Source organism: Brachyhypopomus gauderio, chromosome 1, assembly GCF_052324685.1.
Source record: "Brachyhypopomus gauderio isolate BG-103 chromosome 1, BGAUD_0.2, whole genome shotgun sequence".
NCBI lineage: Eukaryota > Metazoa > Chordata > Actinopteri > Gymnotiformes > Hypopomidae > Brachyhypopomus > Brachyhypopomus gauderio.
In genome coordinates this window covers 43510847-43534552 of record NC_135211.1, presented here as the reverse complement: position 1 = coordinate 43534552, position 23706 = coordinate 43510847, and the positions used below count along the sequence as shown (strand labels likewise).

Here is a 23706-nt window from a genome sequence, read left to right as displayed (position 1 = left end):
AAAAGTTTTGTAATTCTGCACAGTTGAATACTGTAATTATTTTTTAAGGTGAGTTTAAATGGTACAGACCTACAAAAGGTCACCAATAACCATCACAAGCTGTCTTTGTTAAATCCTGTAAGAATGTATAAGCCTGATCACTGTGCAAACTTATATCAACTACAAATCAAGATTTCATTCACGCAACTAACCTGCAGAATATGCTGAACACACTCAGGAAGATATGAACTGACAAAAACAAAGACAATGGCCAAACCTTGAAGGAAAAACCCTCATTTTAAACATTACACATGTAGTATTTATAAAATCTTCACACTCACCTGAGCTGGGAGATGTAGGGCAGACACTGAAGGAAACTCCTTACTTCACTCTCTTCATCTGACCAGCCTCTCAGCACTACTGGTTTCTTCACTGTGTGGAGTTTCAGCACTTCTAGGAAGAGGGAGGTCTTTCTCTCTGAGAGGTCTATGTACCAGACTGCAAGAGCTGACTGGTAAACTGGTTGTAATGCTGGAAGGACACTCCTGCCTGTTTGAGTCTCATAGTCCTTCACACGTGAGGATAGATCCAGCAGGAAATCACAAATATCAACCTTCACATAATAAATATTATCAACACCATCACCATAATAGAAAGGGAAGGTTGTGTAGCTGCACACAGATGTCAGCAGCTTAGTGAAACTCTCTCCTGTAGCTGCATCACACTCTGCTGCTGTAACAATCAGATTCAGCAGAAACTCCACTGCAGATCTTCTCTGTTCTTTATTATTAAGAACACGATACTCAAACCTGTTGGAATACAGAGTCACACAAAATAAAATGAGCAGAAATACAAAGTAATAACAGGGACACTGAAATGACATAATTTGGTCAGATAGTCAATGTCTATTACAGTGTCCACACCCTCTATTACTTTTCTTTGCTTCTGTGTTGTTTTTCTCTATGTGTTTGTGGACTAGGACAGACAGAACAAAAACTCCTACAAAGTAAACACACCACATTGTTATCATGATTTACAGGTCTGAGCACTGATCCAGGGTATCTGCACATTTTTAAATCTCAAATTCAATGACTTTTAAGACCTTTTTAATACCTCTCACAAGAAAAAATAATACTATTACCGGGGATGCAGGTGTGGTCTACCACGTTTGCCGGGGGGGGGGTGGGTGTTGGCGAACGAAAATTGTTGACGTTGTTGAGGCTGTATACTCCAACGCTAGGAATCTAGCACTAGGACCCTGGAGCGGTTATTTTCTGCATTAGCGCTAGATTCGGCAAAGTTCACATCGCGCCAGAACAACTGAACAACACACACTTATAATAATTTAATGCCTCCCCTCATAAAATTCCAGACATTTTAAGACATTTTTAGGCCTTGAATATGGAAAACTAAATTTAAGACATTTTAAGACTTTTTAAGGACCCGCGGGTACCCTGTGATCACATTCAGAACAGATGACAAAGCAGCATTTCATTCATTTACAGTCAGCAAACTCTCATCTGAATAACTTACAATAACAATTTACAGTGAGTGTAGTGTGAGGAGTCAAGGGGGTCAACCACTACGCTAAACTCTACACTAAATAAAGACGACCCAACTCATAACCTTTAATGAAAAACTCAGTATAAACATTAAACCTGCTTCTCACTCACCTGAGCTGGGAGATGTAGGGCAGACACTGAAGGAAACTCCTCACTTCACTCTCTTCATCTGACCAGACCCACAGAAATACTGGTTTCTTCACTGTTTGGAGTTTCAGCACTTCTAGGAAGACGGAGGTCTTTCTCTTTGAGAGGTCCATGTTCCAGACTGCAGGAGCTGACTGGTAAACTGGCTGTAATGCTGGAAGGAAACTCCTGCCTGTTTGAGTCTCATAGTCCTTCACACGTGAGCACAAATCCAGCAGGAAATCACAAATATCAATCTTGACTTCATAATCATTGTTACGGCCTGTCTAGGCGTGAGGACCGTAACAGTGGTGTATGTGAACAGCAGTGCGAATGTTAGTGATGACGGGACAACAGGAGTGGGTGGTTAAAGGTGTATTATACAGAAATTGTAATTTACAAGATATATACATACACGTAACTGGTCTCAGCTTCAGGAGTGGCCCAGGCCAACATAAACAGAACTGAACTATAAAATAAACCAAACACTAATTACTCTAACAGAAAACAAACATACAATACTACCCTAACTCCCTAACAAAAAAACCATACAAACAAACCCAAATCCCAAAACAAAATGGCAGCCACTCCCTACTTACCAGAACACCAACAACACGTAGAATATTTACAAAATGTACAACCGGCAGACAATCCAACAGGGGCAAAGGCAAAAAGCATAAACAAGTTCAAAGCAGTCAAAAACCAGAGTTCTAAGAGGTACAAATGCAGAATACTACTAACTAACAACCAACACCACCAAGGAGCAAAAATGTCTCGCTGGGAGGCACCGGGAAGGGCCTTATATAGTGCAGGGTGAAATGGAGTCTGGAGCGGAGTCTGGAGCGGAGTCTGGAGCGGAGTCTGGAGCGGAGTCTGGAGCGGAGTCTGGAGCGGAGTCTGGAGCGGAGTCTGGAGCGGAACAGACAGCAAACACAATACACAACACTATCATAGGACATAACACCCCCCCCCATAAGTGTGAGACCTCCCACCAAATCACAGGTAACCCAACACATTCCAATTAACACCTAGAGAGGGTATCTGCCACAACATTCTCAGAGCCCCGTTTGTGTTTAATACAAATGTTAAAACCTTGGATAATAAGGGACCAGCGCATAAGGCGTTGGTTCAGATTGGACATTCGATGCAAGAAAGTCAAAGGATTGTGATCCGTGAACACAAATAGGTTCAGAACTACTACCCAGGTAAACCTCAAAATGTTGTAAGGCCAAAAGGAGAGCTAATGCTTCCTTCTCTATGGTGCTATAGGCCAATTGGTGTCTAGCAAACTTCTTTGAGAAGTAACACACTGGGTGGTCTATTCCACATGAGTCCTCCTGTAGGAGCACTGCGCCGGCCCCGGTACAGCTGGCATCAACCTCTAGCTTAAATGGCTTAGCAAAATCTGGTGCAGCAAGCACAGGTGAACTACACAGTAGACTCTTTACAGACACAAAAGCAGACTGACAAGCAGAAGACCACAAAAACGGAACATTGTTACGCAAGAGAGAGGTAAGCGGCAGAACAACATCTGAAAAGTTTCTACAAAAACAACGGTAATAACCAGCCAGTCCGAGGAAACGCCTAAGCTCACGTTTAGACCGGGGAGGAGGGAAGGCGTTTATCGCTTGGACTTTGGCATCAAGGGGACGCACCTGACCACGTCCTACTAACTTGCCAAGGTAAGAAATTGTGCTTTTCCCAAAGTCGCACTTTTCCAGATTAAGCACCAATGATGCACCATGCAGTCTGGAAAACACCGTCTCTAAGGACTTCATGTGTTCCTTCCAAGTGTCAGAGTACACAACCAAATCATCCAGATAGGCCTCACAGTTCGACACGCCTTTTAGCACAATGTTCATGAGCCGTTGGAATGTAGCAGGAGCATTTCGCAACCCAAAAGCCATCACTGTATATTTGTAGGAAGTTGTCTGGCGTAGCGAAGGCAGAAATCTCAGCAGCACGAGCAGTCAGGGGAACTTGCCAATAACCTTTTAGAAGGTCTAGTTTGCTAACAAACTTTGCAGACCCCACACGGTCTACACAATCTTCCATTCGGGGAAGAGGAAACGAGTCTGGTATGGTGACTGCATTCACTTTTCTGTAGTCAGTACAGAAGCGATAAGTACCATCAGGCTTTGGTACTAAAAGACAGGGTGAGCACCATGAACTACTGCTAGGGAGTGCAAGATTGTTATTAAGCATGTAATCCGTCTCTTTCATCAGAAGGGAGCGTTTGTGAGGGTTTACACGATAAGGATGTTGTTTAATAGGCGGGTGACCTTGGACATCAATGTCGTGTTCTAGTACGGAGGTACACGTAGGGACATCAACAAAAAGAGAAGGAAACCTAGCAATCAAAGATCTAAGATCAGACTGAGCAGCCAAAGGTAAATAAGTCAGCTTCTCAGACAGGTGCTTTAATGCCTCAGAGTTAGCAAGTCTAGCACTCGGAACACAGCTCCTACCCAAGTGAAGGTCATCCTGTTCAGGGGCATACTCAAGTGATGCAGATGCTACTGGCACAGGGACTGACAACTGAGCAACAGCTGTAGCACTCACAGTTGTGGGGCGATCAACATATGGCTTGAGCATGTTAATATGACAAAGACGTGACTTACGCCGACGATCAGGGGTTGTCAACACATAGTTTGTTGAGGACAGTTTCTGCTGGACCACATAGGGTCCCGAAAAGCGAGTCTGTAGGGTAGAACCTAACATGGGTAACAGAACCAGGACCTTGTCACCAACATTAAATGAACGAGCAACAGCGTTTGTCAAATTTCTTCATAGCTTGCTGAGCTACACACAAATTCTGCTTAGCTGTTTCACGAGCTACCTTAAGGTGTTCACGTAACTTACTGACATAGAGGTCTACAGTTTCAAAGGAACGAGTTGTAGGGGAAGCTAACCACTGCTCATAAAGCAATTTGAGTGGGCCACGGACTGAGCGTCCGAATACCAAGGCATTGGGACTGAAACCAGTGGACTCTTGCACTGTATCACGGATGGCAAACAACAGTAATGGGACACCTTCATCCCAATCGTTTCCTACTTCCAAGCAATATGATCGCAACATAGTCTTAAACGTCTGATGGAAGCGTTCGAGAGCTCCCTGGGACTCAGGATGATAAGCACTCGACACTTGGTGCTGTATATGCAGATCTGACATAACTTGAGCAAAGAGTTTTGACATGAAATTGGACCCTTGGTCCGATTGTACACATTTTGGCAAGCCGAAGGTAGTACAAAATTTTACAAGGGCTTTTATTACAGATCTTGACTTCAACGAGCGTAATGGAATGGCCTCAGGAAACCTTGTAGCAGCACACATTATGGTCAGAAGGTAAGTATTTCCTGAACGAGACTTCGGTAAAGGTCCAACACAGTCTATCAACAACCGTTCAAATGGATCTCCTACCACAGGTATGGGACAGAGAGGAGCAGAAGGAATGGCCTGATTTGGCTTCCCAACAAGTTGACAGGTATGGCAAGACCGACAATGACTAACATCAGATTTCATTGCTGGCCAAAAGAAATGCTGCAATAGGCGCTGAACTGTTTTTCGAATGCCTAAATGACCCGACAAGGGGTGGTCATGGGCTAAGGACAAAACATGCGTTCTAAATGGTTGGGGAACTACTATTTGGTGCACATCATCCCACACACCACTGGCATTTGCTGGAGACCATTTTCTCATCAGGACTCCATCTGTATAAAAATATGTCACACGAGTGTCTAGTGAGAGAGGGTTTTCCGTAACTGCATTAAAGAAAGGGACCAGGCTTGGATCAGCCCTTTGTGCTCTGATTAATGCTGTTCTAGTAACAGGAGGAGGAACACTGGACTCCTCTACTTGTGATCCCAACTCACGTTTGCTAATATCCCTTGTCACATCAGGAACAGGGCTAGGGGGCACAACAGGGTTAGGATTCATAAATGTCTCTGCCAAATCTATGTCACCGAATTTACGTGCCTGTGCACGAGTCAACACACATGTAGGAAACACTGCATCAAGGTCTTTATCGAGTGAAACATCCACAGGTTCATCTACCACTTCTGGTAGAGTGAACAGTGTACCACCAGCAAGATCATTGCCCAGAATAAACGACACACCTGTGACAGGCAGTTTAGAACTGACCGCAACTTTAACATAGCCAGTAAGGGCCTCAGTACATAGATATACACGATGCAGAGGAACCCTAAGTACTCCAAGTTCTATTCCTTGGACAAGCACATCACTACCACAATAAGACTCTACAGAGAATGGCAACACACTCTCCAAAATAAATGACTGAGCAGCCCCAGTGTCCCGTAGGATGGATATGGGCTGTTTATGTGTACAATCCTCAGTTAGTGAGGTAGTCCCAGAAAACACAAATGGTTTAAACACAGGGTCTACTGTGGCTGAAACAGTGGCTCGACATCCTAGTGTCTCCTCTGTAGTGCTGGAACTAAAAGCATTGACTTTCTTCACAGTAGGGTTTTGACGATCATTTTTACGCTTCAAAGTAGGACATGCAGCAATGAGATTGCCTTGCATATGACAATAAAAACATTCCCGTTTGTCTGTGGCTGAAGTGTTTTCCCGAGACTCTGAAGAAGCAACAGGTCTGGACATAACAGGTCGACTAGGGTTTACACTTCGGGGAGTCAAATGAAATACAGTTTTGTGTGTCAGCACAAATTCGTCTGCCAATGTAGCAGCAGAAGACAAATTAACTACCTTCTGTTCATTAAGGTAGACCACCATTTTCTCAGGAAGGCAATTCTTAAACTCTTCTAGCAACACAAGCTCTTTGAGTTGATCAAGAGTTGTTACACTGCAGGCTGCACACCACTTATCAAATAGGAGAGATTTCTCTCTAGCAAACTCAACAAAGGTCTGGCTCTGGGTTTTAGCCAGACGCCTGAAGTTCTGTCGATAGGCTTCAGGTACTAACTCGTATGCTTTCAATATAGTGGATTTTACAATGTCATAATCTAAACTCTGTTCAAGAGACAGAGAGGAACACACTTCCTGCGCTTTTCCTACAAGTTTACACTGTAGCAGCAGTGACCAAAGACTCTGTGGCCAACTAAGTGTGGTGGCTATGCGCTCAAAAATGGGGAAATAGGCATCTACCTCATTTTCCCTGAACACAGGAACTAGGCCAATATGTCTACTGACATCAAAAGCAGTACTCACGGTTGGGCTTGCTGGACTTGTAGATGTACGTGAGGAACGAGGACTGGTGAACTCACGTGAGAAAGGGGAGCTGGTGCTGGTGAGGATACCTTCCGAGGATGAGGTATAGGTTTCTCCAAGCCCATACTCAACCTCTTCAGGGTAATCTCTTTGTCAGCCTCCACTTGCAACCCCCTGACTCTGAGTAGCTCTGCCTCGCGTTCCTGTATCTTAATTTCCAGCTCTAGCTCCTTCAGTTTCACTGCTAGCACAGGATCCACCTCATGAGAACGGCAAACACCAGGTTCCATGCTGGGCCTAGCCATGAAGTCGGTTACAGCCTCCGCTGCTTCCAGCCCCTGGGCCAAACTCGGTGCAACACCAGGCGATTTGTCTCGGTCTGGCAAGATCCCGTCCTTAACCAACTGTGCCTCCAAAATCCTCTTAATCTCTCTCTTGGGAGCCAAACGAGGCACATCCACACTAAAGAAATCAGCCACCAACAATAAGTCAACCTTGCGGCAATCATCAAACTGTTCAAGAGTCGGATAAACAGTGAACTGGGTAAGGTCAAAGTCCGGCATTTTACATACACACACACCCCCACCCACAAAGAACAAAACCCACCAGCCAAAACCAAAAGAAGCAGCAAACAAAGAGCCAAAAGAAAGGAGGACGAGCCCCCAATTCTGTTATGGCCTGTCTAGGCGTGAGGACCGTAACAGTGGTGTATGTGAACAGCAGTGCGAATGTTAGTGATGACGGGACAACAGGAGTGGGTGGTTAAAGGTGTATTATACAGAAATTGTAATTTACAAGATATATACATACACGTAACTGGTCTCAGCTTCAGGAGTGGCCCAGGCCAACATAACAAACAGAACTGAACTATAAAATAAACCAAACACTAATTACTCTAACAGAAAACAAACATACAATATAGAGCTGGGCGATATGGCCCTCCAAAAAAATCTTCGATTAATTTTTTTTAAATCCGATTTTCGATTTTAATAGATTTATTTTCCTCTACTAAAAAACTAAAGATGATAAAGGAATGGTAAAAAAAAGTTTTAATTTATTTTTCACTTAAATTTCCCCTTTGGGGTTAAAGTGCAAGCAGAAACAAATTGTAAACAAGTGAGAACATTCAGTAACTTTTAGAAGGTTTTCTCCAACATACTTTAAGCATTGACACAATGCAACCTCAAACTTAAAATAAATAAATAAAACACACCCTCAAAAAATAAATAGATATAAATAATTTGGTGCCCTTTAATAAAATGGAAAACAAATACAATTGAACAATTCTTGCATGTTGTACTGACAGTCACGCTGTCTACATTCTGATTAAGAACAGGGCTCCCCTCACTTTAGCCTAAATTCCAGCACTTTTCAAACCTGAAACACAATGTAACATTAAAATTCGTCAGGTAAATGTCCCTTCCACTGTTTCTTTATACTACCACAGTTTATACTTTATACTACAATAGTTGCCAGGTTCGCGTTTTCACGCCAAATTGGGCTTGTTTGGAAAATCCAGCCGCGGGTAAAAATTATGGGGTCGCGGGGTGCGGTTTTTTGGTCTACTTTTGAGTTGGGCTACCGCAGGAGTTACAAGTCAACACTAATAATGGATCGCGATATAATACTTAATTTGTCTCCATTTTACACACTCGCGAGGTGCCCGGAGCCGCGCGCTACGGTCACTCGCGAAAGTATAATCCATTGAAGCGGGTTCGGTGACCGAGGCAGAAACTGCTTAATCCAAAATATCCCGCGGAGGGAAACTTTATTGACAGCGCAACTGAATAGCACTCTTCGCTCTCTCCCTCTATCGGTTTCAAACACCTTACAGCGAGGACTTGTTTGGTCTACATCTGACGCCGCAAAACCGAACCAACTCCAGATCACGGAGCTAGTTGCTCTTTTCTTGGACACAAGTTCCGCCGTCATGTTTGTGTGTGTGTGTTTTGAGGGTGGATGGGTGGGAGGTGCTAAACTCACTGAACTACGGGAGCCCACAGTGCAGCGTCGGTGGTGAAAATTAAATCTCAGAAAATCGATTTTCTTAAAAACACATCGTCCTTAACTGTAAATTCGAATTAATAGATAATATCGATTAATCGCCCAGCTCTAATACAATACTACCCTAACTCCCTAACAAAAAAACCATACAAACAAACCCAAATCCCAAAACAAAATGGCAGCCACTCCCCAGATAGCAAATGAACGTTGAATCAACGTTGAAATGACATCGTTTTTCGTCATTTATGGTTGACAACCTAAATCCAACTATAAATCAACGTTCTAAAAGGTTGAATTCTTAAACGATTGTTAACGTTGAAAAAAAGATGTTGAATCAACGTTGCGTTTGGTTAGATATATGCTACTGAAAAAATACGTTTGTGTGGGAGGTGGTGGATATCACGGTAAAGACGATGCTGGTTTCGGCAGGCCGAACAGGTGTTGTGCCGAATTCCGACTCCGAATTCCGATTAATTAACACCAGTGAATCAGTGTCTTTATTTGGATATAGGTAATGCTGCATCGTTTCCTGTGGTAGATCATTAAAATTAGTCCTTATTTGTGCATAGAAACAACGCAGATCGCGATTATCGTCTGAAACGTCTATATGTGCGTGCACGCGAGGGGAGTAGGATTCTACCGGGGAGTCGGAATTCGGCACAACACCGGATCCAATAGCACATCGTTCTATATTCGCCAGACATTCACGAAAGAATGGGCTCGTTATTTAAAGAAATCAGATAGATTGTATGTATGCGATAGATACCTATTATGCAATTACATATTGCACAATATTTACATATTGTGAATTTATCTCCACACAATGGCTTTCAGAAAAGATAAATTTAGAAGATGTGAAAAGATCACATCTAGGAATTAACGAAGTGTTCATGTTAGTTGGTAAGCGCTTCAGTGCCAAGACAACTTTTCAAAATAAAAGTCATGGGTTAATTCAACTTTTTAACATGTGCAACTGAACATGTGGGAAGGGCAGGACTGACCCAGCCCCACTTCTCATAAACGGAGTCTGCATGGAAAGGGTCAGCTCCATCAGGTTCCTGGGCGTGCAGATCACCGACAGCCTCTCCTGGTCTGCAAACACAACAGTGGTGAAAAAAGCCCAGCAGCGACTCCACTTCCTGAGAGTGCTCAAGAGGAACAAGATGGAGGAGAAACTGTTGGTGCTCTTATACAGCTTCATCAATGAGAGCATCCTCGTGTATTGCATCACGGCATGGTACGGAGGGTGCTCAGTGGCAGACAAAAAGGCGCTGCAGAGGGTGATAAACACGGCCCAGGGGATCACTGGTTGCTCCCTGTCCAGCCTAGAGGACATTGCCACCTCTCGCTACCTCAGTAGGGCAGTCAGCATCACCAAGGACTCATCCCACCCCAGCAATCACATGTTTAACCTGTTACCCTCAGGCAGACGGTACAGGTTGCACAAAACTCGTACACGTAGGCTCAGGGACAGCTTTTATCCTAGAGCCATCACTGCACTAAATGTAAATTCCCAAGCCATGTGAAATATAACCCATGTAAATAATTCCCACGGGCAATATGTGCAATATTTGTAATATGTGCAATATTTGTAAGATACATTGTAATATAGCTTGTGCAATATTCAAAATATCACGCAAGTAATCCACGAAACATGTATATGCGGCACTACCTCAATTTATAGATTGTTTTATGTTATGTGTGTATTTACTGTACTGGCAAGCACCTTGGAGTAGAATCAAATTTCATTGTAATGTAAATTATAATGACAATAAAGGCAATTCTGATTCTGATGTGCACCTACAAACACAAAGGTATCAAGTACATACAAGGAGCAATGCATTTCATGTGCATCTGGACTTGTGAAACATTTCTCACATTTGTGAAAACACATCAAAGCTCAGATTTCCTATATTTTGCATTGGTGGTTCAGAATACATGGGGCTCACTGTTAAATAATATGACCTAGACCCCCCATTTCAGGCCTATGATCAAGTACACATAAGGAGCAATGCATTTCATGTGCATCTGGACTTGTGAAACATTTCTCACATTTGTGAAAACACCTTATAGCGCAGATTTCCTATATTTTGCATTGGTGGACCAGAATACATGTGCCTACTATGTATTTATGTCCAGATGGGTGCAAGCATAATTGCTTTCTTTCCACGTGTACCTCAGAAGATCCGAATAAAATCAAGCAAAGCAGACATTGCACATTTGGAAAAGCTGTATGTAGCCTCCGAGTATGAACATCTAGACACACATGCATATCTGAGCGTGTAGTGTGTGCTTGAGTCATAGAATAGAGAACAGCAATGACATACTACTCTCATACATTCTCCCTAGGGTCAAAATAGTTTAAACTATTTAAAAAGGGCATTGGGCTTTTAGAAATACATTTTCATCAAATTAAAATAATGTTAGCTTTACTGCTAAATATCTTTATTTAATAATAATTTATTTTAAATTTTAAGAACCAGTTAATTTTACACACATGATTCACAAGCTGGACAACATTGCTCAGCAAATAACCAACAATTTATTTAAATGTGTTTGATAAGGTTCACTTTGCCTAACATTTCATTTAAAATAATAAAGAAAAAATATCTACAAGGGGGTAAATGATTACATAGCACAAACAGGAGTTTCTGATGAGTCATTGAGTTTAGGTATGGTCATGAAATAAAATATTTATGAAGATATATTTAAGGAGGAAAGTATTTAAAACAGTCCCTCTACTACCCTCTCTGCTCTAACACAATCTCAGGTTATAACATACAGCCTGAGACTACAGAAGGACAAATGGAGCAATGGAGTCCCAATGGAGATAATGCTTTGAGATGTGTATGTATATGCATATATATTTAAAAATAAATAAATAAACAAAGTTTTTTTTTCTCTTTCCTTCCTAATCTGAATGAAGTGTATGTGATTGCCAATGGAAATTGGTGCTTAATCATTTGTAAAATTTAATTTCAAATTATGAATATTACTTGATCCTCAATAAACAATAAGTTAAAAAGAAGAAGATAGTTAACATTCCATTTACAGCTAAGCAAAGCTAAACAGAGCACATTTTCCACAAACAGCATTTTAGATGTGGGACCATCTAAACCAAAAAACATCAAAAGAGAAGTCGAACATCCCTGTAGATTATGGACTAATGTCCACACAGGTGGTAAGAAGTATCCACAGTGGTTATAGGATGTGCACGCAGCAGATCAGGAACTGCAAACATCGTCAATAAGGACTGAAAAAGAAAATACAAGTGTCGATACAAGTAATTTTTCCCCTTCAGAGGGGCAACTCGGCCAAAGATTGCAAATGAGGTGTTACTTAAGCAACTTTAACCCAGCCATGTACAGTCTTGCTGCAGTCCTGCTCCTCATCCTCACTATCATACCTCACTTAATACCCACGAGTGGTAAAAGCAGTTAAAGTGTGATGTCTGTTTGCCCAGTCAGTGGGTCTGGGGAAGGAGCGGGAAAGAACGCACGAGCAGCCTCTTCTCGTGCAATAAATCGGCGTCATAAAATAAACGTTATTCTTTTTGGTTTATTACTTCTAGTTTCAAGGTGGGTTGAACAATACGTTTAGATCAAATTTCCAAATGTCTACAAACAAATTAATTTGAAAACGTTAATTTAAGTATAAGAAAATATATTATAATATAATATAATAAGAATAATAATTTGAGTTGACATGTTAATTAATCTACAAGCTAAAAGTTACAGCCAACGTCAAACGATAACGTTAGCTAATTATCGCTATGGCAGCTATCAACTTAATTTCTACGATTAATTCACGACGAATGTCTTAACCAAATCTCGCTGTTAAATATTTCGAATAAATCAGCCAAGATAGCTAACTAGCTAATTAGCTAACGCTGGCTACTGAGATACAAGCAGCTGTGCTGTCGCCATAGAAACAGAGCCAGTTAGCTAGCTAGTGTAGCGCAAAACGGCAACTACAACGGCTCTGCTTCAGCCTAACCAACGGGCTGTAGAAACGAGAAACGCTAACCGAGGAGTTTTAGCAGTTTACCACAGAGAAACGTTATACAGAAATATATAAAAACACACACAAGACAAAGCTATTAATGGTAGCTAGTTAACTAGTTACAGTAGCTATAACGACAAAAGGTCTCTCGGTTAATTATATGGTTAGCTCATTAGCTAACTAGATAACTCATTAAACACAGTGGGACATACCTTGAACTCCAAACATACATGAAGCATAGGGTTAGACTTAGCCTGAAGGGGGAAATAAAGGTTAGTTTAATCTCACAACATCAGTAAAGTCTAATTTCAGGTTCGAAAAGGCACCTGTAGTAAAAAAATACTCACATCTAGCTCGGAAACTAGTCACGTTTATAATCAATGCATGCTAACTAGTTAATAAATGTTAATACCGTGTTAATAAATAAACACGGTAAAAGCTCACCCACGCCGAACTTCACAATGTTGCTCCCGGATCTGCTACACTTGACCTATGTAAACTGGCTCAGAACTGGGATACGTAGGCGGGGTAACTCCAACTATAAATCCCGCTATTAGCCAATCCTTCTCTAAAATTAATTTGCATCCTGCCCCCTTTTTATTCGCCCTATCGGTTAAGACCAGCACATTCATACATCCACTTATAACTTCTATGTGTACAGAGAGCCTGAGCTTGCACGCAATAATCAATGCAATGTACACTTCTGCACACAAGTGTCTGATGTATTAGGTTGCAAGTAAATTTAATCAAAATATGTGGGAAACCATATATTATTAGGTATTTATTATAAGGTGCATGAAATGTGAGTTTATGAAAATAGAAATACTTATTATAATCAGCTTTTATTTTTACGGAATGCCTTTATATCAACAATTGCTTTGGATAGCTCAGTGTCAGACTGGTATAAACTCAAAACATGGCAGTTAGGTGTGTTAAAAGAACTGCTAATGTACTAATTTGACATTTACAAACTCCACTTTCTTTTGTTTCTGCAGGTACTTTGAATACTGACGGATAGTAAACAGAAGGTAAACAGAAGCTATTCTGATTAGAATACTTGAAGTCTAAATATGTCATCTTTCTGGGCAAGGAGACGTAGAATTCAGAAACTTGTGCACAACACAGAGATAGATATAGCTCAGCAGTTTATTGAAGACCAGAGAGTCAGAGAGAGACAGGGAGCAAATGTTAGTCTGCATGATGTATATGAACCAACTCATATTTCAGATGTGCAACCTTCTTGTAGCACTGGTCCTGGAGGTCTAGTCTTGAGTGACTGTAAAGAACCAAATGTCAAAATTCCATCTTTTGAACATACGTCTCCTGGTAATGTCAGTTCGGACAGTTCAGACTTAAATGATTGTAGGTTCAACGAATCAGATGATCTCATGCTCCTTCATCAGTTAAAAGACTGGGCTACTACTTTCTCCATTTCCTTGGTTGCACTAAATGCACTGCTGAGCATTCTGCGTGTGTGTCATTCAACACTTCCCAGAGATGGAAGGACATTACTTGGTACCCAATCACGAGTAGCCACACAAAAAATGGGAAATGGCGAGTACTACCATTTTGGGCTGGAGCATGCAATACAACAAAAACTGAGCTGTCTTAACCTCCAAACTAGTCTCAAAAGACTCAAATTACAGTTTAACATTGACGGTCTCTCACTTTTCAAAAGTTCCAGAACTCAACTTTGGCCAATTCTTTGTTTAATAGACTGTGATTACTCCAAGTCTCCTTTCATTGTAGGTTTATATTGTGGAGTAAGCAAGCCTGTCAGTGTTTATGAGTATCTTAAAGAATTTGTGAAGGACCTGACTAATGTGTTACACCATGGCATTGTTTATAATGGCAAGCAGCTACAGGTGTTGGTGTCAGCTTTTGTGTGTGATGCACCAGCCAGAGCATTTGTTAAGCACATAAAGGGACATAATGGTTATTCTGGCTGTGACAAATGTGTGCAAGTAGGTGAATGGCACAACAAAATGACATTCCCTGAAACTAAAGCCAAGCTTAGAACAGACATGGATTTTTGTGCTATGGTTGATGAAGAACACCATTTGGAGCAGAAACTCAGCCCTTTGACAGGCATTGTAAAAATGGTCTCCCAGTTTCCAATTGATTATATGCACCTGTGTTGTCTTGGAGTTATGAGAAAGCTGCTGGTTTTTTGGTTAAGGGGCAAGAACTTGGCTACCAGGATTCCTTCTCAAACCGTGGCATTAATATCTAATAAACTGTTAATGCAAAGGCCCAACACACCCTGTGAATTCTCTCGTAAACCAAGGGAACTAACAGAAATTGATCGTTGGAAGGCAACAGAACTACGTCAGTTTATGATTTATACTGGTCCTGTAGTGCTTAAAGATTGCATGCCACATGGGGTTTATGATAATTTCATGTTGTTTTCGGTGGCCATGTTTTTGCTGTTGACACCAGATATACCAGATGAAAAGGTTATCTTTGCTCATAATATGCTTGTGGCTTTTGTCAGACATTTTGGTCAATTGTATGGAAAGGAGGAAATTGTGTTTAATGTCCATCAACTACTCCACCTAGCAGATGAGTACCGCAACTTTGGGGCTTTGGACAACATTTCAGCATTTCCCTTTGAAAATTACTTGGGAAAAATTAAGAGGCTTGTGCGAAAACCACATCACCCACTTCAGCAAATAGTGAAGAGACTTTCTGAAATGCCAACAGCAATTGTGCCAATTCCAGTAGACTCAGTAACTGTATACAATATGCACTGTAATGGACCTTTACCTCCACAGTTTGGAACAGCAGAACAGTACAAAAAAGCCATTCTGAATGAGAGTACTTTTTCCACGGAGCTAGGTGACAACTGCATACAAGTTGGTGACGAGATAGCTGTGGTTAAAAACATAGTGAAAACAGATGATGTTATATTTGTCATCTATCAAACATTCAAACATAAGGATAATTATTTTTCATATCCTTGTGCATCATCTTACCTCAGTATTTTCAAAGTATCTAGGCTGCACAGTAGCCTAGGTAGCTGTAGACTTGATCACATCCAAAGAAAGTGTGCGCTTTATAAGGATGGGGATGGTTTTATAGCTATTCCACTTGTCCACATGTTCATTTAGATACTCCGACCTCCAGTTATGTTCAGTTCATCTTTGGAAAAAGAGAAATAGTTCTAAAATATATTTTTTTCTCAGATTTTAATCAGATTTTTTTCTTGCTCAGTTATCTTGTTTCAGGAGTGTTCTGGCTCTATCCTTCAGTATTCAAATAGTACTAGTGACACAATTTTAGATACTAAAATAAGCTTAATACATTTTGTTCTGAAAAACTAAAAATAGCATCTACCTGTCCAAGAAGATGGAGCAATTGTGGCACGTGGTGGAGTTTGCTGACAAGAGTACGGCAGTTGTGCCCACTTCATGGGTCCAAAATAGACAATGTCTCTGGCCCCCACGTGACAGCGTCAACATTCACAGAGCTGTGAAACAACAAATCAAACCAAGCTTAGATTGGACAGTTCATGAGCAGATTCGGTGCTTAGCAACTTGTGGTAAGTCTGCTACTAAAGAACTTGATTGGAATGTCATTTAAGCAAACAATAAAGTTTTAAAGTGAAGAATTCTATATACCTCTGCTTTCTAAAGGTGTTTCCATGTTCCTTTTTTTGCCCAGACACATATGAGAAAGCTATAGATTGTTTAAAAAGATCAGTGGAACCTGGCTGTGCCACAACAGATATAGAATCTGAACAGGAAAATGCAGAACGCAGAAAAAGGATATCAAAGTAAGGTTAATTCAGTTTTGCCACGTTACAGACTTTTTTGGTATGTTTTGGCAGTTGTAACTGTTGTAATCTTGCAGACCAAACCCAAAGTATAATATTTACAAGGAAGCAGAAGAGGAGTGTACAAGGAAAACATGCATTCCCAAACCTTCATCAATACTTTCACCAGGTACTTACATGTTCCTAACTGCATGGTTGACGATGCTGTTTAATGACTCCTCCAGTTGATGACTTGTCTTATTCATGTCTTATCTTTTCACTTCTCCATGTTTCTTTTTCATCTGAAACACTAAAAAAACAAATAAAGGACATGGACACGTGGCTTCATATTCTACCAGCTCAAATGAAAGAGAACATAGTCTGGTGACTGTAGAATTTAAAGATAATACTTGTGGTAGACTTTTTTGGAAAAACATATTGTGAACTTTAATGCTTCTTTAAAATATTAATTATTGGCAACAATATTTAGCAAATGTATTCTCTTCTTAATTTCCCTGAGGGAAACCTCCCAAAGGGATCAATAAAGATCTATCTATTCTCTATTAATTATAGCCACAAACCAAATTAATAAGCAAAAATAGTTGGATTTGGTTGAAACACAAATGGTTCTGTAAAAGTGCCAAAACATCTATGTGTCATGGGACAGCTCCGGACCCCTCCTTTTGGGCCTGTGTTTATGTCGTCTGTGTCGGGTTATGTCCATTTTGTATTTCCCTGGGTGTGGGTCATTCATGGTATGTTCACCGGTCTCACCTGTGCCTCGTCTCGTGATCACTGGGGATCGTGTAGTTCGTCTATTTAATGTGCGTTTGCACAATGTCCCATGCTCGTCTTTGTCTAAAGCTCATGATGTGTAAATGTTACATGTACTGAGTGCTTGCGCTACTCGTGCTGGACTTGATCATTGTGTGTACATGAATAAACGTTTGTGTGACAACGTTAAACACTTGTCGTGCCTGCCTCCTCTCACCGTAACACTATGTACTTAATTATCTCTACAGATTTCTATCAAAGTTACAGGGTAGCATCTGATGTCCTGGACCATACCTGGCCTGAAGGGAATTTATTTGGTAAGAACCCTGAGAACTCTGCTCTTTATGTATAGGAGATCTGAAAGACTTCATTACCTGTTTTATTGCTCTAGTTTCTGCACTGTACAATTTTCTTTGCTTTCATTGTCCTTTCAGCCCATCATAGTAATGGTGAAAGCCATCACCATCTGCAAAAGTCAAGTAGTTGTGATAACGATACAGGTTAGTCAGATTCCAATCAGATTATTGTGCAACAATGTGTAATTCCAAGACCTTAAAAATATTATAATAGTATCCATCAAGTGGAGGCACTTAGCAGTTTAAAAAATATTTCTAAAAAAATATGGTTTCATAAGAAGGGTGTTTTGATTCTATGGTATGACTTTACATAATGAAATCATAGTATAATGACAAACCTTTAATGTTTTATATCCAGAGGTACAACCACAACCCAGACAAATGCTCAGAGGTATGAACCAAAAGATCACTGTTTCAGTCTTATACTTAGACACAGACTACCTCTACACACACCCGAAGGGAGGGGTCAGGGGCTGTACTGTGATAATTTGTATAATTTTCATTCATTGAATAAATTTCATCTTGCTTTATAGACATTGGACTTAGCAAAGTGGTGCAAATGCTTGCACAAATTATGGAGGAAAACAGAGAGATGAGAGAAGAAATTAAAAAGCTCACCCATGATGTAAAGGCCCTGAGACGAGACTTAGTGAGGCAGGACACTGAAAACACACCGCCTTCTGTCATCAGTCTCCCCCTTAGAACCATGGCAGATTTGGATCAGGCAGAGGTCATCCTAAGAGATCCGAAGGAACGTCAAAAGATGGTACTTTTCCTTACATAAAATTTAAACTTTGTTACAGGATTTAGCAAGAGTAATAAATTAGAACCAATAACTCACCTCTTTCATCCTCTCCTCAGTATGCACAGTGCTGAAAATAAAAACATCTCTTATTAGTATACCAGTTAGTAAGGCATATAATAGAAACTTTTTGACTGCCTTATCATTCCTTACATGTCATTGTTAAAGCTGCCTTTGTTATTACATAGTTTTTTGTTAAGTCTCATCAATGCTGTCTTCTTAGGTGTCTTACCTTTCCATCATGGGTGGACACACACAAGAAACGGTTGTGAGACGGATGCTGACCCATGCCCTTTTTAATGGTTTGGCAAGTCAGCTGAATTGGGCTGGTAAAGGCCACAAGAGGGCTTTCAAAGATACTGCCCTTCATGACATTATGTTTGGTAAGTTCATGCATGCACGTGAAACACATTAGCTGGGCATTTGCAAACCCAACTAATATATAAATATATTGCAGTAGTCACCTGATTTTACATCAGTGACTGAATTATGTAGAATTTCAAACAGTCAAATCTAATTTCTAATCAAATATGCCCACTTATCCCCCGCCTTAATTTAGATAACTATTTGATACTTTCTTACCTCAGTTTATCCTCGTGGTTTCCGCTCTGCAAAAACACAGCTCTATTTGCTGGAGGGTGTCAAAATGTCAGAACACCAGTACAAAGCAATAAAGGTTCTGTTCAAACCTTTACATACATTTGATCATTTAATTCGCTAAATGTGAAATGCTTAGGTTTTACTTTTAGTTAGTTTCACAGGCAAATAATGTGCAAAACGAATACGAAAACGCAGGTTTTCAGCCTCAGATTATAATGAAACTGAGCGAAACAATGTAATGTAACCAATGTAACGTTAACAACAGACAACAGCAAATCGATCAGAAAGAACTTAAATAGGAACAAGCAAACGCCATAACACACAGACGACACGGAGAACGAGACTCATCACACTCAAACCGCTTACGGGCGCCATGTTTTACCTCATTTTAACTCACAAAAATGTCCGTGTTACAAACGTTTTTGCATGAATACTGAAGCAGGCGCAAACCTTAATAATAATATACCCTAATAGTACCCTTTACAATAAAGATTCTTTAAACACCTATTAAACTGTAGCGACTACTACTCCTCTCAGCGAATTCCCTAACAGACAGGCACTTGGCCACTCAGGGAGTTTTAGCCCTTTAAGTGACACTGCGGTGGAAAATAGTTTTCCTCCTCGGGATTTTCTGGATTAAGCAGTTTCTGCCTCGTTTCCCGAACCCGCTTCAAAACATCTCTTAAAGTATGTTTTTATTATAAAGGCAACTGATATCGAATATCTACTTATCATAAAAATTGTGTTTGTTCCAGCTGCTCTCCAGAAGCAAATTCCTGGAAGCACCCACATAGGATTTGCTGATGCAGTAAAGAAATGGTTAAAATACGCACCAGAGAGAGAAGGAGGAGTTCCAAGGAGAAGATAAACATCAGGTACTCATTCTTACTCTTACAGGTACTCTTATGTGTGGTTGAACAATGAAAATGAAATTGTGCTCTAATTTCAATTCTATTCATATTTATTCAGCTGCAGTGGCGAAGTAGCAAGACCCCTTGACCAGTGAAATTCAACGTTCTACATTTATTAAAATAAATTTTCTTGCATAAATTATTTGTGACTGTGATTGTTGTTTATTATTATTATTATTATTATTATTATTATTATTATTAATATATTTGACTACTATATAACTAATACACTAATTACTCATTAATAATAGACTAACTAATTAACTCATTGATTATAATTCCCTTTATGGGCATCCTGCTGTACATAAAGCAGGACTGGATTTAAAAAAAAACAATATTTAGATAATGGTTGAACCAACGTTGATCAAGCGTCCAGTGTCAACCGGTTTTCAACGTTGATTCAACGTAGAACCGTATGTGCACTTTAGCGTTGAATCAACGTCACATTTCAACGTTGATTCAACATTTATACGTTGAGCAAGACAACGGTGAATCAACGTTGATTCAACGTTCTTTTGCTATCTGGGTCCCTACTTACCAGAACACCAACAACACGTAGAATATTTACAAAATGTACAACCGGCAGACAATCCAACAGGGGCAAAGGCAAAAAGCATAAACAAGTTCAAAGCAGTCAAAAACCAGAGTTCTAAGAGGTACAAATGCAGAATACTACTAACTAACAACCAACACCACCAAGGAGCAAAAATGTCTCGCTGGGAGGCACCGGGAAGGGCCTTATATAGTGCAGGGTGAAATGGAGTCTGGAGCGGAGTCTGGAGCGGAGTCTGGAGCGGAACAGACAGCAAACACAATACACAACACTATCATAGGACATAACATCATCATCATCATCATCAAAAGGGAAGGTTGTGTAGCTGCACACAGATGTCAGCAGCTTAGTGAAACTCTCTCCTGTAGCTGCATCACACTCTGCTGCTGTAACAATCAGATTCAGCAGAAACTCCACTGCAGATCTTCTCTGTTCTTTATTATTAAAAACATCAAACTCAAACCTGTTGGAATACAGAGTCACACAAAATAAAATGAGCAGAAATACAAAGTAATAACAGGGACACTGAAATGACATAATTTGGTCAGATAGTCAATGTCTATTACAGTGTCCACACCCTCTATTACTTTTCTTTGCTTCTGTGTTGTTTTTCTCTATGTGTTTGTGGACTAGGACAGACAGAACAAAAACTCCTACAAAGTAAACACACCACATTGTCATCATGCTTTACAGGTCTGAGCACTGATCACATTCAGAACAGATGACAAAGCAACATTTCATTCATTTACAGTCAGCAAACTCTCATCTGAATAACTTACTATAACAATTTACAGTGAGTGTAGTGTGAGGAGTCAAGGGGGAGTCAACCACTACGCTAAACTCTACACTAAATAAAGACGACCCAACTCACAACCTTTAATGAAAAACTCAGTATAAACATTACACCTGCTTCTCACTCACCTGAGGTGGGAGATGTAGGGCAGACACTGAAGGAAACTCCTCACTTCACTCTCTTCATCTGACCAGCCTCTCAGCTCTACTGGTTTCTTCATTGTGTGGAGTTTCAGCACTTCTATGAAGAGGGAGGTCTTTCTCTTTGAGAGGTCTACGTTCCAGACTGCAGGAGCTGACTGGTAAACTGGCTGTAATGCTGGAAGGACACTCCTGCCTGTTTGAGTCTCATAGTCCTTCACACGTGAGCACAGATCCAGCAGGAAATCGCAAATAACCTCATCATCATCATCATCATCTAAAGGGAAGGTTGTGTAGTCGTACACAGATGTCAGCAGCTTAGTGAAACTCTCTCCTGTAGCTGCATCACACTCTGCTGCTGTAACAATCAGCTTCAGCAGAAACTCCACTGCAGATCTTCTCTGTTCTTCATCATAATCAAGAAAGTAATAATCATCATCATCATAAAGAAACCTGTTGGAATAGAGTTCACAGGAAACACAGAATGAGTAGATACAATTATTAGAAATCAACAGACATAAGAGATCAATTAGTATATTTTACTGTAAACGGACCATTTACAGTACAGTAACACCACAAGTCTGAACACTGGTTCATGTCTCCTCTAAAGCACACAGACCTGCCTGCATGTGTTTGTGGGTAATGAGAGACACCGCATAACAGACCAAAGAAACCTTAAGTGTTTGATATTCCCATGTTAGAATGGAGAAATCACACAAAGAATTCATGAGAACCATATAGAATTTATTATTTATATGACTCCTATTATATATGTGTCACTTATTCTCCTCTTTCACACACAAGTAATTTTATCTTCTGATCATACAGATAATTTTCTATCATGTAGGTAACTGAACCCTATAAGTCCATGTGCCCTTTAACCCCACTGTAACAGTCCACTGCTCTAAGTTGACTGCTGTGTGGCCACGCCCCCTCCTCATAGACTGGTTACGTCTCACCTGCTTCTCATTAACCTACCTCGTTACTGTGTGTATTTAAACCCTCGTGTTTGTGGTGGATTGTGGGTCATTGTTCACTTTGTGCATCTACAGATTGTGTTCTGTTCTCACTTTGTCCTGAATTACTGTTGGTCTCCTCCTGCTGTGTCTCATCGTGATATTACAGCTGTGTGTATTTGTATTTATTTGTTGTTTGTTATTCACTGTATGTGTTTAACTTTTCTTTCTCATTAAATTTCTTTGTGAACACTGGTTTGTGTTGGTGTTACTTCTCTCACCCTCAACACTCCACAATGTCACATAAGCTTTGAAGTTAAATTAAAAAGTGAATATTTTGTGCAACTCATTATTTTAACCAATCCAGTAATGTGTTATTTCCACATTAGTTTTTATTGCAGCCCAATCACATTTGCCAGTGTTGCATGATCCCTGTCTGTGTTCAGGAGATCTCAAACATGATCATCAGAAGACTTTGAGGTTTTGGGATCCTTCATAAATCATTTATTTTTCTGCTTATTTCCAGCCACTTCTTTGGCTTTACATTTATATTATGTAAAATATGATGATTTTATATCACAATATTAAGAAATGGGACTAGTGCCAATTCCCCCTCTCACCACCAGAGGGCTCCATCTCCAGAATACTGAAGACTCCTGTTTCAGCTGTTGTGAATTCCACTGATTACTTTGCCTACATAAGCCAGACGGCCACAGCAGCTCCTTGTGAAATGTTGCTGACTCTTTTGTGAAAGTGGACCAAGCTGTTTATCTACTTCTCTCATTATTGTTCTGTGTTTTTACTTGTTACCTCCTGTTTTTGCCTCCTGACTCATCCATTTGTACCTCTGTCTGTTATTTCTGTAGCTCTTCAGACTTTACAGAAGGCAACATTTCATTCACACGTCTGTTCCACAACATTCACTAATTCTTTATAGTGAGAGAACAACACACAAACATCATGAGAGCCCATCAAACACAACCCTGTAGTGTAAAGACTTCTCACTCACCTGAGCTGGGAGATGTAGGGCAGACACTGAAGGAAACTCCTCACTTCACTCACTTCATCTGACCAGCCTCTCAGCTCTACTGGTTTCTTCACTGTTTGGAGTTTCAGCACTTCTAGGAAGAGGGAGCTCTTTCTCTTTGAGAGGTCTATGGACCAGACTGCAGGAGCTGACTGGTAAACTGGCTGTAATGCTGGAAG

General features: G+C 40.5%; 1 protein-coding gene and 3 long non-coding RNA genes across 5 annotated transcripts in view; 3 read left to right on the top strand and 1 right to left on the bottom strand.

The window, feature by feature from the left end:
- Positions 1-18481, bottom strand: part of LOC143521712 (uncharacterized) — a 37387-nt gene extending 18906 nt beyond the window's left edge. Inside the window, exons 1-9 of one of the 2 annotated variants that reach the window (XM_077014938.1) lie at positions 18364-18481; positions 17764-17855; positions 16814-16925; positions 16482-16596; positions 16198-16330; positions 15837-16002; positions 15628-15732; positions 1653-2576; positions 321-788 (exon numbers count right to left, since the gene is read on the bottom strand). In XM_077014938.1, coding sequence (XP_076871053.1) covers positions 321-788; positions 1653-1801 — 617 coding nt within the window. In that variant the 5' untranslated portion in view covers positions 1802-2576; positions 15628-15732; positions 15837-16002; ... (3 more) ...; positions 17764-17855; positions 18364-18481. Of the gene's footprint in view, positions 1-320; positions 1238-1652; positions 2577-15627; positions 15733-15836; positions 16003-16197; positions 16331-16481; positions 16597-16813; positions 16926-17763; positions 17856-18363 lie in introns of those variants that run through there. The other variant, XM_077014948.1, reaches the window with a different exon arrangement.
- On the top strand, positions 11992-14485 carry LOC143521777 (uncharacterized). Its single transcript, XR_013132839.1, has 2 exons — positions 11992-12437; positions 13857-14485. It is a non-coding gene; the product is annotated as an uncharacterized LOC143521777 (long non-coding RNA).
- LOC143521773 (uncharacterized) lies at positions 16558-17701 on the top strand. Its single transcript, XR_013132838.1, has 3 exons — positions 16558-16636; positions 16714-16805; positions 17638-17701. It is a non-coding gene; the product is annotated as an uncharacterized LOC143521773 (long non-coding RNA).
- On the top strand, positions 17823-20161 carry LOC143521769 (uncharacterized). Its single transcript, XR_013132837.1, has 5 exons — positions 17823-17889; positions 18104-18136; positions 18279-18511; positions 18771-20022; positions 20117-20161. It is a non-coding gene; the product is annotated as an uncharacterized LOC143521769 (long non-coding RNA).
- Positions 20162-23706: the final 3545 nt, after the last annotated feature.